The sequence below is a fragment of the Tenrec ecaudatus genome, chromosome 18 (assembly GCF_050624435.1).
Source record: "Tenrec ecaudatus isolate mTenEca1 chromosome 18, mTenEca1.hap1, whole genome shotgun sequence".
NCBI lineage: Eukaryota > Metazoa > Chordata > Mammalia > Afrosoricida > Tenrecidae > Tenrec > Tenrec ecaudatus.
In genome coordinates, this window is record NC_134547.1 from 10,361,832 (window position 1) to 10,374,789 (window position 12,958).

Sequence of the window (12,958 nt, forward strand, 5' to 3'; positions counted from 1 at the left end):
GTTTTCCAGTTACTGTCTGGGAAACTCCAGGTGTGGGAGGGAGTTATATCCTTATGTTGCATTGGAATGGGCTCTATGGCAGGAGAGTGGCTGAGTCACTGTTGTGATGAGGTGGGCCCACTGTGTGCTTATCTTTGCAGGTGTTCTATTCCATCCTCTTATGATACAGGGGACTCCCTGGAGCTGCTGTTGAAATGCAGATTTTATTCTGTGTCTGTGGACAGTCTCCTGGGATTCTTCCTTTCTGGTCAGTTACTTGGAGGGTGTTGGGGCTGGAGGGCTACTCTTGGGCCAGTGGAAGCCTCCTGTGTGACGGGAGCCAGCAGTGCCACGCACAGGTCAGCAGGCCCACCATGTGGCACAAGCTCTAAAGTCCAGCACCACAGGCCCATGATCATTCCAATTTACCGCAGTCTCATAGCTCAGAGAGGTTATGAACCTGCCTAAAGTCACATAGCTTAGGGTGGAGGGAGGGATTAATGGTGTCCCATGCCACACTTCAGCTTACTGTGTATGGCGAGAAACCAAATGTGGGTGTTGAGAAGTTACAGGGGATCTTGGGTGCTGGCCAGATGTTGTGGGACCGCTCAGGGTGGTGGTGGAGGAACTGCAGTTTTAATTTTTATCAGTAGCTTTTACATTCATCATTGTATGTATGCTTCAACTGTTTTCCCAGTATTCAAAGTGTGAAATATTAATTCCTAAAAAAAAAAAGTTGTCTTAGCACCCTTCAAACAATAAACTGCTTATTTAACTTCTCAGTTTCCTTTAGGGTGGGTATTCAGTAGCCTCTCTTTTTCCTGGAATAAAACATTGGAAAACACTGCTACTCGCATTTTGGAATTGTCTTCAGGAAACTTTTTCTTTGTTCAATCTTAACTGAATGGTTTTCTAGGATCCTCTGAGCCAGTCTTTGTGATTTCTACAAAATGACTGGCTAGAACTATACAAATGGGAGTTATTTGTGGGGCCACAAAAAAGGTAGATGGCTAATAATATAAATGATACCATTCGGCATCACACGTGTTGTCCCGAGAGTGAATCCTCTGGTGGTCACAAAGCTTTGGCTTCTGCCTAAATGACTGTCGATACTTTCACACATAAGGACTTTTCCCAAGTGTCATTTATGATGTGTGATGAGTTGTTACCTCGAAATAAAGCTTACACACAGATAGCTTTTCCACAGGGTTTGTTTCCAAAGTGTACGGTCTGGTGTGCAATAAGGTGGGGCTTCAAAAGAAAGGCTCACCCACAAGTGGTTTCTCGCAAGTGTTTTTTTTGGTGCCTGGTAAACTGCGACTTCCAAACAAAGGCCTGACCACACTCATTGCACACATGTTGCTTTACTGCAGAGTGTACTTTTTGATGTTGAATGAGTCTGAACTTCCACATATAGCCTCGCCCACACTCCTTGCACACATGTGGCATGTCCCCAGAATGTGTCTTCTGGTGCCTGGTAAGCTGCGACATCCAGATAAAGGCTTGACCACACTCCTTGCACACATATTGCTTTACCCCAGAGTGTATTTTCTGGTGTTGAATGATACTGAACTTCCATATAAAGGTTCGCCCACACTCCTTGCACACATATGGCTTTTCTGAAGAGTGTGTTTTCTGGTGTCTAATAAGGTGTGACTTCCAGACAAAGGCTTGCCCACATTCCTTGCACACAAGCTGTTTTACTGCAGAGTGTATTTTCTGGTGTTGAATGAGGCTGAACTTCCATAGATAGGATTGCCCGCACTTCTGGCACACATGTGGCTTTTCCCCAGAGTGTTTCTTCTGGTGTTGAATGAGACTGCACTTCCACGCATAGGCTCGCCCACACACATTGCACACATGTGAAATTTCACCAGTGTGTCTTTTCTGGTGCATGAGCAGCTGTGACTTTAAAATAAAAGCTCGCCCACACTCCTTGCACACATGTGGCTTTTCCCCAGTGTGTAGTTTCTGGTGCAGAGTGAGTCTTGACCGCAAAAGGAAGGCTCTCCCACACTCCTTGCACACATGTGGTTTCAATCCAGAGTGTCTTTTCTGGTGCACGTTAAGCTCTGTCTTTGAAACAAAGCCTCGCCCACACTCCTTGCACACATGTGGCTTTTCCCCGGTGTGTCTTTTCTTATGCTGGATGAAACTTGATCGCCAACGGAAAGCTCTCCCACAGAGTTTGCACGCAAATGGATATTCTGCAGTGTGTGTTTTCTGGTGTGAGAGAAGGTCTGACTTCCGAAGAAAGGCTCGCCCACACTCCTTACACACATGTGTCTTTTCTACGGTGTGTCTTTTCTGGTGCATGGTAAGGTGACACTTAAATACATAGGCTCGTTCACACACCCTGCACACATGTGGCATTTCCCCAGTGTGTGTTTTCTGATGCAGAGTGAGGCTTGACTTCAAAAGGAAGGCTTTCCCACACTCCTTACACACATGTGTCTTTTCCCCAGTATGTCTTTCTTGGTGCCTGGTAAGGTGCGACTTAAAAACATAGGCTCGGTCACACACCCTGCACACATGTGGCATTTCTCCTGTGTGCGTTTTCTGGTGTAGAATGAGTTTTGACTTCCATTTATAGGCTCGGCCACATTCCTGGCAGATATATGGCTTGTCGGCAGAGTGTACTTTTTGGTGTCTGATTAGAGCTCCATTCTCTATAAAAGTTCGTCCACAGTCCTTGCACACATGTGGTTTTTCCCCAGAATGTCTTTTCTGGTGGCTGGTAAGCTGGGCCTTCAAAAGAAAGGCTCGTCCACACTCCTGGCACACATATGGCTTCTCCCCAGTGTGTATTTTCTGGTGCATGCTAAGCTGGTACTTCAAAGTAAAGGCTCGTCCACACTCTTTGCATACATGTGGCTTTTCCCCAGAGTGTATTTTCTGGTGTCTAATGAGTTCTGACTTCCATTTACGAGTTTGCCCGCACTCCTGGCACACATAGGGCTTCTTGTGAAGAACAGATCTCTGTCTTGTGTTCACATTTGCCTTACGGGCATGGTCTGGTCTGTTTTCTCTATGGTTGACTGTTCCAAATCCGGAGGTTTCCAATTCCTTCGAGACTCTCTCTGTTCGCATAGATGAAACTCTTGGGGATGAGGTGAACTCCAGCCCTACACCTGCGTGGCCCTCTATAGGACTTGCTGGCTCTTCCTGGGTAGGATGGGAGGATTCCATTGAAGTCTCGGTGTCCACTGTCCTCACACAAAAGGCTGTAGGGGTGACGTCTCTCTCCTGACTCTCGGTGTTTTCGCTCCAGCAGCTCTGACCAGAATCCTGCTGTTCTGGTTGCTTCTGAGGCCCTGGGCTGGCACCCTTGGGATGGAAATGATGTTCGCCACACAAGCCCTGGGAGACCCGAAGCAGATGTTGGCTGAGGACTTGCTGGCAAGGGATACGTAAAAGGAAGGAGGGATAGCTTTCCTGCTTTGTCTCTGCTGAGGAGAGAAAGTTTTTCATTAGAACAGCCAGGAATCAGCCTGCCTGGACCATCAACCTTCCCTCATGACACACAGCCTCTGACTGCAGGAATCTCTGGGTAGGAGATATAGATAATGGGAAAATAATTAGCTGTAAGGTTCTGAAAACAAGCCTAGACATCTGATTTCTTTCCTTTGTTTTTTTTGGACATCTGATTTCGATAGGACACAGCTTAGAAAACTCCATGGAGCGGGCCCCTTCTGTATATGTGTTCACCATGGGTCAGAATTCACTTGGCAGCAACCAACAGTGATCCTAGGCCACACTTGAAATTAACTTATAGATAGAAACCTGTTTCTCAACAATGCTTATATTCTCCCATCTGATTAATTATACTTTCTGTGGCAATCCCTAAGTGCAGTGTGTGTGGGCTTCTCAAGGCATTTTCTTAGATTTGCTCATGAAGGTTAGAGAATGTTAATATCTGCTTCAGAGAAAGGCAGGGAAAGCAGAAAATTGCCTGTGACGCTTTCCCAGGGAATACTTCTCCACCAGGATAATGCTCCTGTTGATTTTTCTCACTAAATAAGACTTATTTTGACTGAGCATCAATAGCCTAGACTGGGTAGCGTCTCCTTTTGTTCTACATTGGGTTCCTAGAAGTCAGAAAAGGCTAGTTAACAATTACATTATAGGAAATCAGTAGGCATAAGCTTCACAATTCTCACTTACCTCTTCCTAACTAAATTCGTTGTGAAGGCCATAATATTTTGTTTTAAATAGGTTTTTTTCCTTCAGTTAATTTTTTTATTTGGGGGGGGGGAAGACATTGATAGACTTATCTGTCCAAGAGGCTCAGTTTAGGGATGGACGTTTTAATTTTTATGGCTTCCATAAGGAAGGGTGTAGGCTAAGAAACGAAGTATTTCTATTTTACCTGTTAATTTCTAATAAACTCTTTGAAGTCCTCTCATATATAAGGCCTATTCTTTGTACTTTGGGGCTTTGTACTTGAAGGGAAGGCAAGTGGGAACAGGCATTACCTTTACTTACCTGTTCTCAGTGTCTACAGAGTTATCTGGTGCATAAAAGAAACAAAGAGCAATGAAGTTCACACCCATCAATTCGAACTTAAGGCCAACACTTGGGTTATATAGAATAGAACTGCCCTATCAGGTTGTTTTCCTTTTAATTTAGCTCCTATTACTCGACCCACATGGCTTTATGGGCTCTTCCTGAATGAAGCATAGTGCCACAAAGTTTTCAGTGCTGCCACTGGTGACCTTTGAATCACCAAGCTATACTGAACAGTGAAGTGCAACTGTTAGCCTTTTCCAGGACCCCGTGACAAAACAAAACTAAACTCACTTGTTGCCATCAAATAGACTGGCTGGTATGCTCATGGTAGAAAACAGACAGCCATGCTACACACACCATTTTGGTGAAATGCGAGAGTGATCAGATGGGAATTCTGCAACCCCGAACTTCAGCGGAAAAGAATGAGCAATAAACAAACCAGCTACCTTGAATCTCCTGCAAGCCCACCATGTGGGTTAGGGCCCTTTTACACCTCATGTTCCACCAGACCAACAAAGACAAGGTGAACACCAGCCAAACCCATACTCAACTGTGCTGCAGGAACACAGAACTGTGCACAAGCTCACAGTCTGTATCACATCCACCAACACAGAGGTAACGAGTACCTAGAACCGATGTGACCCACAACCATCCCTTATACACAAATATGCCACCACCACAAAGCCTGTGAAACAAAGGACAATTTCAGTTCAGACAAATCAACAAGTCACAGTGACTTAAACAAGTGATTTAAATGCAGAATCAGAAACCCTTTCTGAGGAAGAATGCTAATGGAACTACCTGACAAGGAATTCAGAAGAACGTTGTTTAGACTCCCTTCAACAGTTCCCAAAAAAGATTGATAAAAGAGTTTATAGAACAATTACTGAAACAATGAAATGAGACTCAGAAAAAAACACGAGAAAAAAATTTAGGGAAGAACTCTAAGAAGGAACTGACAGGGGAAAATTGAAACCACATAAAAACAGCAAATAACAATAGAAGTTGAAGATGATTTCCAAAATGAATGACACCAAGGGCACAGAAATAGAATTAAGTAAATGAAAGACTAAAATGGATACAAGATGACAAAGCTCGATTAATTAGCTAGAAAAGAAAAAGAAAACCTGAAGAAAGCTCGAGGATTCCATGGGAGACCATCAAGAGGAGTAATTTACATGTCAGAAGAAATCCAGAACAGGAAGAAGCGTTTGTAATGAAGAGAAACACTCTTCTAGACAGTAAGGTTTGCAACCAAGAACTTGACTAGAACCCTGACTGGGACAGACTCCTGCAGGACAAACAATTCTTGATGTGGCTCTTCTAGCCATTCTCCTTGTAGCTCTCATCAAAGAACCTTGTTCTGGCTCACTCTCTCACTCACTCTCACTCTCTCACTCTCACTTTCACTCACACACTCTCACTCATTCACTCTCTCACTCTCACTCACTGTCTCTCACTGTCTCTCTCTCACTCTCACTCACTCACTCACTGTCACTCTCTCACTCACTCTCTTACTCACTCACTCTCACTCACTCTCACTCTCTCATTCACTCTCAATCACTCACTCTCACACTCACTCTCTCACACACTCTCTTACTCATTCACTCTCTCACTGTCTCTCACTCACTCTCTCTCACTCACTGTCTCTCACTCACTGTCTCTCTCTCACTCTCACTCACTGTCACTCTCACTCACTCTCTTACTCACTCACTCTCACTCACTTACTCTCACTCTCTTTCACACTCTCACTCACTCACACTCTCACTCACTCACACTCTCACTCATTCTTAGTCTCTCAGTCTCTCCCTCCCTCACTCACTCTCTCACTCACTCACACACTCACTCACTCACTCACTCACTCTCACCCACTCTCATTCACTCACTCTCACTCTCTCACTCACTCTCTTACTCTCACTCACTCTGTAACTCCCTCTCACACTCACTCTCACTCTCTCACACTCTCTTACTCACTCACTCACTCATTCTCACTCTCTCTCACTCTTACTCATTAACTCTCTCACTCTCACTCACTCTCTCACACTCTCACTCTCTCATTCACTCTCACTCACTCACTCTCACCCACTCTCATTCACTCACTCTCACTCTCACTCACTCTCTTACTCTCACTCACTCTATAACTCCCTCTCACACTCACTCTCACTCTCTCACACTCTCTTACTCACTCACTCACTCTCTCACACTCTCACTCTCTCACTCACTCACACACTCACTCACTCACTCACTCACTCTCACCCACTCTCATTCACTCACTCTCACTCTCACTCACTCTCTTACTCTCACTCACTCTATAACTCCCTCTCACACTCACTCTCACTCTCTCACACTCTCTTACTCACTCACTCACTCATTCTCACTCTCTCACTCACTCTTACTCATTAACTCTCTCACACTCTCTCACTCACTAACTCACGATAAAGAAAAAAAAAAGAACCTTGTTTTGAGGGTCTACCTAAGAGAAGAGGGTGGGATGGGGTGGGGTGTGGGTGGATGGGGACCACTGAGAGGATTCAGTGGTGAGTGCTGGTTAACTGGATTCACTGTGTTTGCCCTCCTGCTGCACAGAAGATAAGCTCTCAGAAGCTGCATGGGGGGAATCTTACTACCAGCAAGTCGGGAGTAGAGCTTGTCCTTGGTTGTGACCCCTCCTCGATCCAGAAGACAGCTGTGACACCAGAGGGGAGGAAGAGGAGCACCAACCACAACACAACCAGGAGTTCCAACATGAGAGACAGTGTTGGACTTCTCAGTCCACAGAACAAGTAAAGTCCAGGGATTAGGGGCATAAGGTCAGGTCCCTTAAGTGGGGAAAGGGAGTTGGATTTGTTGAGCCAAATTCGAGAGTGCAGCACCTTTAGTTTGAGACATACAGCAGAAGGGTACATACCATGTACCGTGCACATACCATGGTACATACATGGGCTGTAGACATTTAGTTACAGGCCTGAAAGAACTTTGCAACATAGCCTCATAGCTATTGCTTGAGTACTACTAACTTGCATTATGACCTATTAACTCTTTTAGCAACCCTTTCATCATCCACTTAAAATAAATAAAAATAGATTGCACCCCATGCAGTCCTCTAAGACATTGAAAAGTGTCCCATAGGGATTCTGTGGTTGTAAATCTTTAGGGAAGAACATTCCCAGAATTTCTTCCCATACAGCACGTTGGCATTTCACACCTGCAACCTTGGAACTAACTCCTGAGGGTTGCAGCGCCACATAGTAGATGATCAGTAAATATCTACGGAATTAAAGGAGGGAATGAAGAGCTTCACATCCTCACCCAATGAGAGCAGACTCCCGTAAATCTCCAGCATCACCTCCTTGTACAGATCCTTCTGCTCAGAGCTCAGTCCCTTCCATTCTTTCTTTGTGAAGACGATGGTGACGTCCTCCAGTGTAACAGGTTCCTAAAATGAATCAATGAACACGGAATCCACATCAGCTTTCCCAGGGAAAGGAGATTCAGACATGGATCTGGAGCATCAGGATCTAATGAAGGTCATCTTGGTCTTTCAGTTCACAGATCTCCACAGCAATTCTGCTGGAACCTGGATGGAACCATGGGTGTGGGACAAAAATCAATGGGGTGCCTCAGTGATGCATAAACCACCTCCTAGGCCTGGAATGTGTGTAAGGTCACAAGGATTAATTTTTCAATGAATTACAACATTAAAAAATTAACTCATGACCCTCGAATCGACTAGGACTCACAGAGACCCAATGGAGCAGGATAGAACAGTCCCTGTAGATTTGCAAGACTGTAAATACTCACTGGACTAGAATACCTCATCTGTCTCCTTCACAAACACTGGTGAATGCGAACTGCTGACCTTGTGCTTAATAACGCAAGTCCAACCCTGAACAGCATCACCGTTTTTCCCCCCTAACAACATCAAGCAGACATAAAGTCCGTGCATTTCAGGATTTGTAATGGAGGGAATTCAAGCATGGGAACAAATAAGATGGACTAGAAAGAATGGAAGGCATCCTGGAAGTGGGAGCTGGGCTAGGTATTAGGAAATGGCCGGATTTCAAGATGGAAAGAAACTTCGACTACAGAGAAATGTGGAAGTGCCCAGAGGGACCTGTGCAGAGCAATGCTGAAGAGTTCAGGAGACTCAATGGGTTCTGCATATTCACTACCTTTATGAATTTTAATGATCTTTCCCAATAAAGTTCTCAACATTTCAATCATCATGCAAATCAGCAGTCCATAAAATATAAAGCACATTCTTATGCTTTCTCTAAAATATATAGAGACATATCCCAAATAAAGTCAATCTACAGAGAGCAGTAGCACTGTGGTTGGGTTGTGTGTGTGATGTGCATATTTGTGTGGGAGACAGGTTACTGCTGGATGACAGGTTATATCGCTGGATCACAGTGTGAGATCGGTTCTGCTGCCTTTGAGTATCACCCCCTCCAAAAGGGCACGGGGTTGTGGTCAGCCCTCATTTACCCACAGTTACCATTGTACACAGACAACTTGGTCTGAAGAGTTAGCAATGAACAAGTGGACTGTGGCTGTGTCGTCCATTCGGACCCATGGTCAGAGGACATTCAGAGGTTGTCAGTCTTTCAGAGGCAGCCGTCCTCATCTAACACTGGCACAGCTCAGTCCAAATGGCTGTTTCAAAGGGCTCGGGATTGGCAGTGGAAAGGGTCACTTAAATAAACTGTATAGGGTGGAGAGCGGATGTTTTGAGAACGATGAGGGCAATGAACGTATGAATGTGCTTTACACAATTGATATATATATGGATTGTGATAAGAGTCAAATGTGCCCCCCAAAAAAACGATTAAAAAGAAAGAAAAAAACAAATAAATAAGCTGTATAAAAGCCCTAGATAAGACAGGAGGACTGGGGGAAGCAGGGAGGAAGGGGGAAAATGAAGAGCTGATGCCAGAGGCTTAAGTGGGGAGCAAATGTTTTGAGAATGATGAGGGCAACGAATGTACAAATGTGCTTGTCACGATGGATGGATGGATTGTGATAAGAGTTGTAGGAGCCCCTAATAAAATGATTTTTTTTAAAAGAACAGGAGGACTAAATGGTTGCAACACAGGGATCAAACTTAACAACTGAGAAGAGGGTGCAAGGCTAGACCGTGTTTTCATCCGTTGTCCATGGGGTCTCAGTGGGTTGGAGCCGAATCAAGGACACTTAATCACAACAAGGAAGGTCGTTCCAACTCACCAGGATTTGCGGCTTCTCCTTCGCCTCTGGGAGCCAGTCAGTAGACATAGAAGCCAAACCTAAATGGAAAACAAAACACAAGAGCATCTATGAGATGAGACACCGCCCACAACGCTCCCTCGCTCAGGAGCTTCTCTGGCTTGGGCGACAAGAAAGCAGTCAATTTCCCCAGTGGTGGCCACCAGTCCATTCAGCCTCAACCTGGACTTTGATCCCCTTATTCCCTTCTGTAGACCCCCCTCCACTCTCACCTTTCCCTTTAAGTCTCTGAGTCTGTTCCTCCAGGGCTTCCATACTGCCGCTGTTCTTTGAAGATAAAGGCTTCTCAAAGGTCTCCTCCTCGGGGACAGAATGGACCAAGCGATGGACTAGAGGATGTTGAGCGACTCCCTTCAAGTTGCTTGACAGGATCACTTGGAATTTATGTCCCTTCCAGATGGAATTCTATTTCTTGGGTGACTTCTTACCACCTTAGTTATAAAAGTCCTCTGTTTTCTAAGCATCCAAGACCTGGGGGGGGGGGGGACGAAAGTTGCAGCTGTGTGTGTATGCTCTGCCCTCAGGCTTCTTTGCAGCAATCCTGTCCCCTCACACCCTCCGCTCTTTTGTCCTCCACGGTGGCTCTGAAGTGGCCACCTGGATTCATTTCTAATCTAGAAAGCTTCATATCTGTTCTCTGACCCGCTCCTTTTAACCTGCAGAAACTTTCTGGTGCCAGCAAGGCCCTACATCTCAGCTTCCATTTTCATGCCCCAGATCGGTTTTAGCTACCTGAGTCTAAGAGGAAACCCAATACAGCGCAATGCCTTTGGGCAAAGAATCTCGAAAGCCCCCACCAGACCGTCAGGGCATGAAGCAACATACCTCTCTGTCTGCCAGGCCTAAAGTTCCACTTGAATTTCACTCCCAAATCCCTGTACTTGGAGACGTTTGGGGGTGTGCAGTGAGCCACTGGTCTGCACGAGTTCTAAAGAAAACCTACTCAGGTGTGTTTGGCACATAATCTTCTCACAGTCCTCCATCTACCTGGTGTAGGAGGGTAGTTTTAGAGGGCAACGGCATCTTCAGGATTATCTCAGATGTACTTCTCAGAACATCATCACACTCCATCCTCTGGCTGGGGTTAGCTCCCCTGGAGTCAATTCTAATGTAACATACAAGGACAGAGGTGCTCCAAAAGACTTCGAATCTGTGATTTCTCAGTTCCTGAATCCCAGGCGCACCTATCTCAAGCCACCTCTCTGTGGTTTTGAACTACCAAACCTTTCAGCAAGTTGTTGAGTGTACACTGGGAAGTGGACATGTCTGCCTACTTGAAACCCAGTCACCCCTTAGAACTGAACACAACTGGACTTTACATCTTCAGTCACTAGAAACCATTATCAGTTGGCACAGCTTCACCTTTCTCCGGCAGAACAGACGATTGGTATGAACGGGCACCTTTAGGTTGGCGGCCTAATGCTTACTGAACGTGCCACCAGGATGTCCCGGAGAAACATTGTTCCAGGGAGTAGTGACGAGGGTCTCTTCTGAGAAATTGCCCACCACTAAAATTCACTAAAACTTCTAGGAAAATTAAAATAGTCTGAATTCCTGCAGGGCTGTATTAAATCAACTTAATAATCTGGGGGAGTAATTTCAATCGATCCTGCGCCTAAAACCTTCCCCAGAAAGTGGATGTGGTCATTCAGATCCATGGGCTTCGTCCACACTACATGAGTTGTGTCCCCCACGGTAGAATGAGTATTAGGGTCATCACGACACGCATCATCTGTAGGAGCTAACAGGCTTCAACTGGCTACATACTTACTCTACTACCTTGCTTTTCTCCCATGTCATTCTAGACACAGCTGACAATTCCTTAGAACCATGGAGAACCTCTTCCTTTCACTAAGAACTGAAATCAAATAACAGCAAGACAACCAGAAAGGCTATATTAGTCCTAATCTTCAAGCACAAGTAACAAACTGATCTCTCTGTAATTATTTCTTAACTGTAAATTACTTTGAAAGAGCAAAACACACTATTCCTCTTCCAGATATCAGAAATGAGCAGGGATTTTCTGTGCACTAACAGGACAGTCACCTTGATGTAGCGTACCAGAATATTTAGGGAAATAAACAGCAGCAAACTCATTACTTGAGGAGGACCTTATTAACATGGAAGCAACATGAATGAATAATGTTCACGAAGATCACATAGGGGGTCCCGTAAATGTTCCCACTTACAGTGAAAGTCCGCTGTAATAATTCGATGCATTCTAAAAGAAAATGAAAGAAATGAGACTACCAAGGCTACATAAGTGGGAACTGTTTAAGGGAAAGATGCGGCCTAGGTTACTCTTTCTTAATAGGACTTTTTCCTTGGAAGAAGAGCAATCTGGACCTTCAGTCAAACAGGGAACGAATGGAAAGGCCATAAAGAGAATCGTGCACATTGAACGCAGGCACAGTGAACACTATGTCAATATCACATCTTCAGCAGGTCTTCATCTAAAGCAGAGGTTCTCAACCTGTGGGTTGAGACCCCCATGGGGGTCGAATGACCCTTTCACAGGGGTCACCCGATTCATAACAGTAGCAACATGACAGTTATAGTAGCAACAAAAATAAATTTTTAGTTGGGAGGGGAGGGGTGTCACCACAACATGAGGAACTGTATTAAAGGGTCGCGGCATGAAGAAGGTTGAGAACCACTGATCTAAAGCCAGGTATTTCCACCGATGTGACTAACCATACAGTAAACCTCATCATATTCCAGAACCACGATGAAAGAGGCTACAGCAATTGAGACTCACAGCAACCCTCTCGGGCAGAGTGACACTGTCCCAAGGTTGTACATTTTATAGATGAATCTTTGCACGGAGAAGTCATTTCTGGGGTCAAACTCCATTATTTCCCTTAGCCACCAAGCACTTTACACACTGACCCCTAACGAGGGATTCACAACATCCAGACCTGACAGCATCTCTGCAATTCCTCAGGCATCGCATCTCGACGTGATGTCAAGCTCACTTAAACAAGGAGCCACAAGGTGTCCTTTTGGATTGTGTTCAGCTCCTAACACAGCCAAAGGCATATTGACACGCAAGGACCTGAATTCCCTCCAGGAGGGACAAAGAAAACAAAGTACTCCCCACCCCAAACCTCTGGGATTCTCTTGGCCTCTCCACAACCGGACAACAGGGAGACAGAGGCTCTGCTCCCTGATGAACACACCTATGTTGCATACGGTGTACAAAGCA

At 45.2% G+C, this 12,958-nt stretch overlaps 1 protein-coding gene across 1 annotated transcript in view; it reads right to left on the minus strand.

The window, feature by feature from the left end:
* Nucleotides 1-1,062: 1,062 nt before the first annotated feature.
* The window catches only part of LOC142432718 (zinc finger protein 343-like), a 37,745-nt gene continuing 25,849 nt past the window's right edge, over nucleotides 1,063-12,958 (minus strand). The window contains exons 5-8 of the mRNA XM_075537960.1: nucleotides 9,966-10,224; nucleotides 9,715-9,773; nucleotides 7,798-7,924; nucleotides 1,063-3,428 (exon numbers count right to left, since the gene is read on the minus strand). Coding sequence (XP_075394075.1) covers nucleotides 10,190-10,224 — 35 coding nt within the window. The 3' untranslated portion in view covers nucleotides 1,063-3,428; nucleotides 7,798-7,924; nucleotides 9,715-9,773; nucleotides 9,966-10,189. The remainder of the gene's footprint in view (nucleotides 3,429-7,797; nucleotides 7,925-9,714; nucleotides 9,774-9,965; nucleotides 10,225-12,958) is intronic.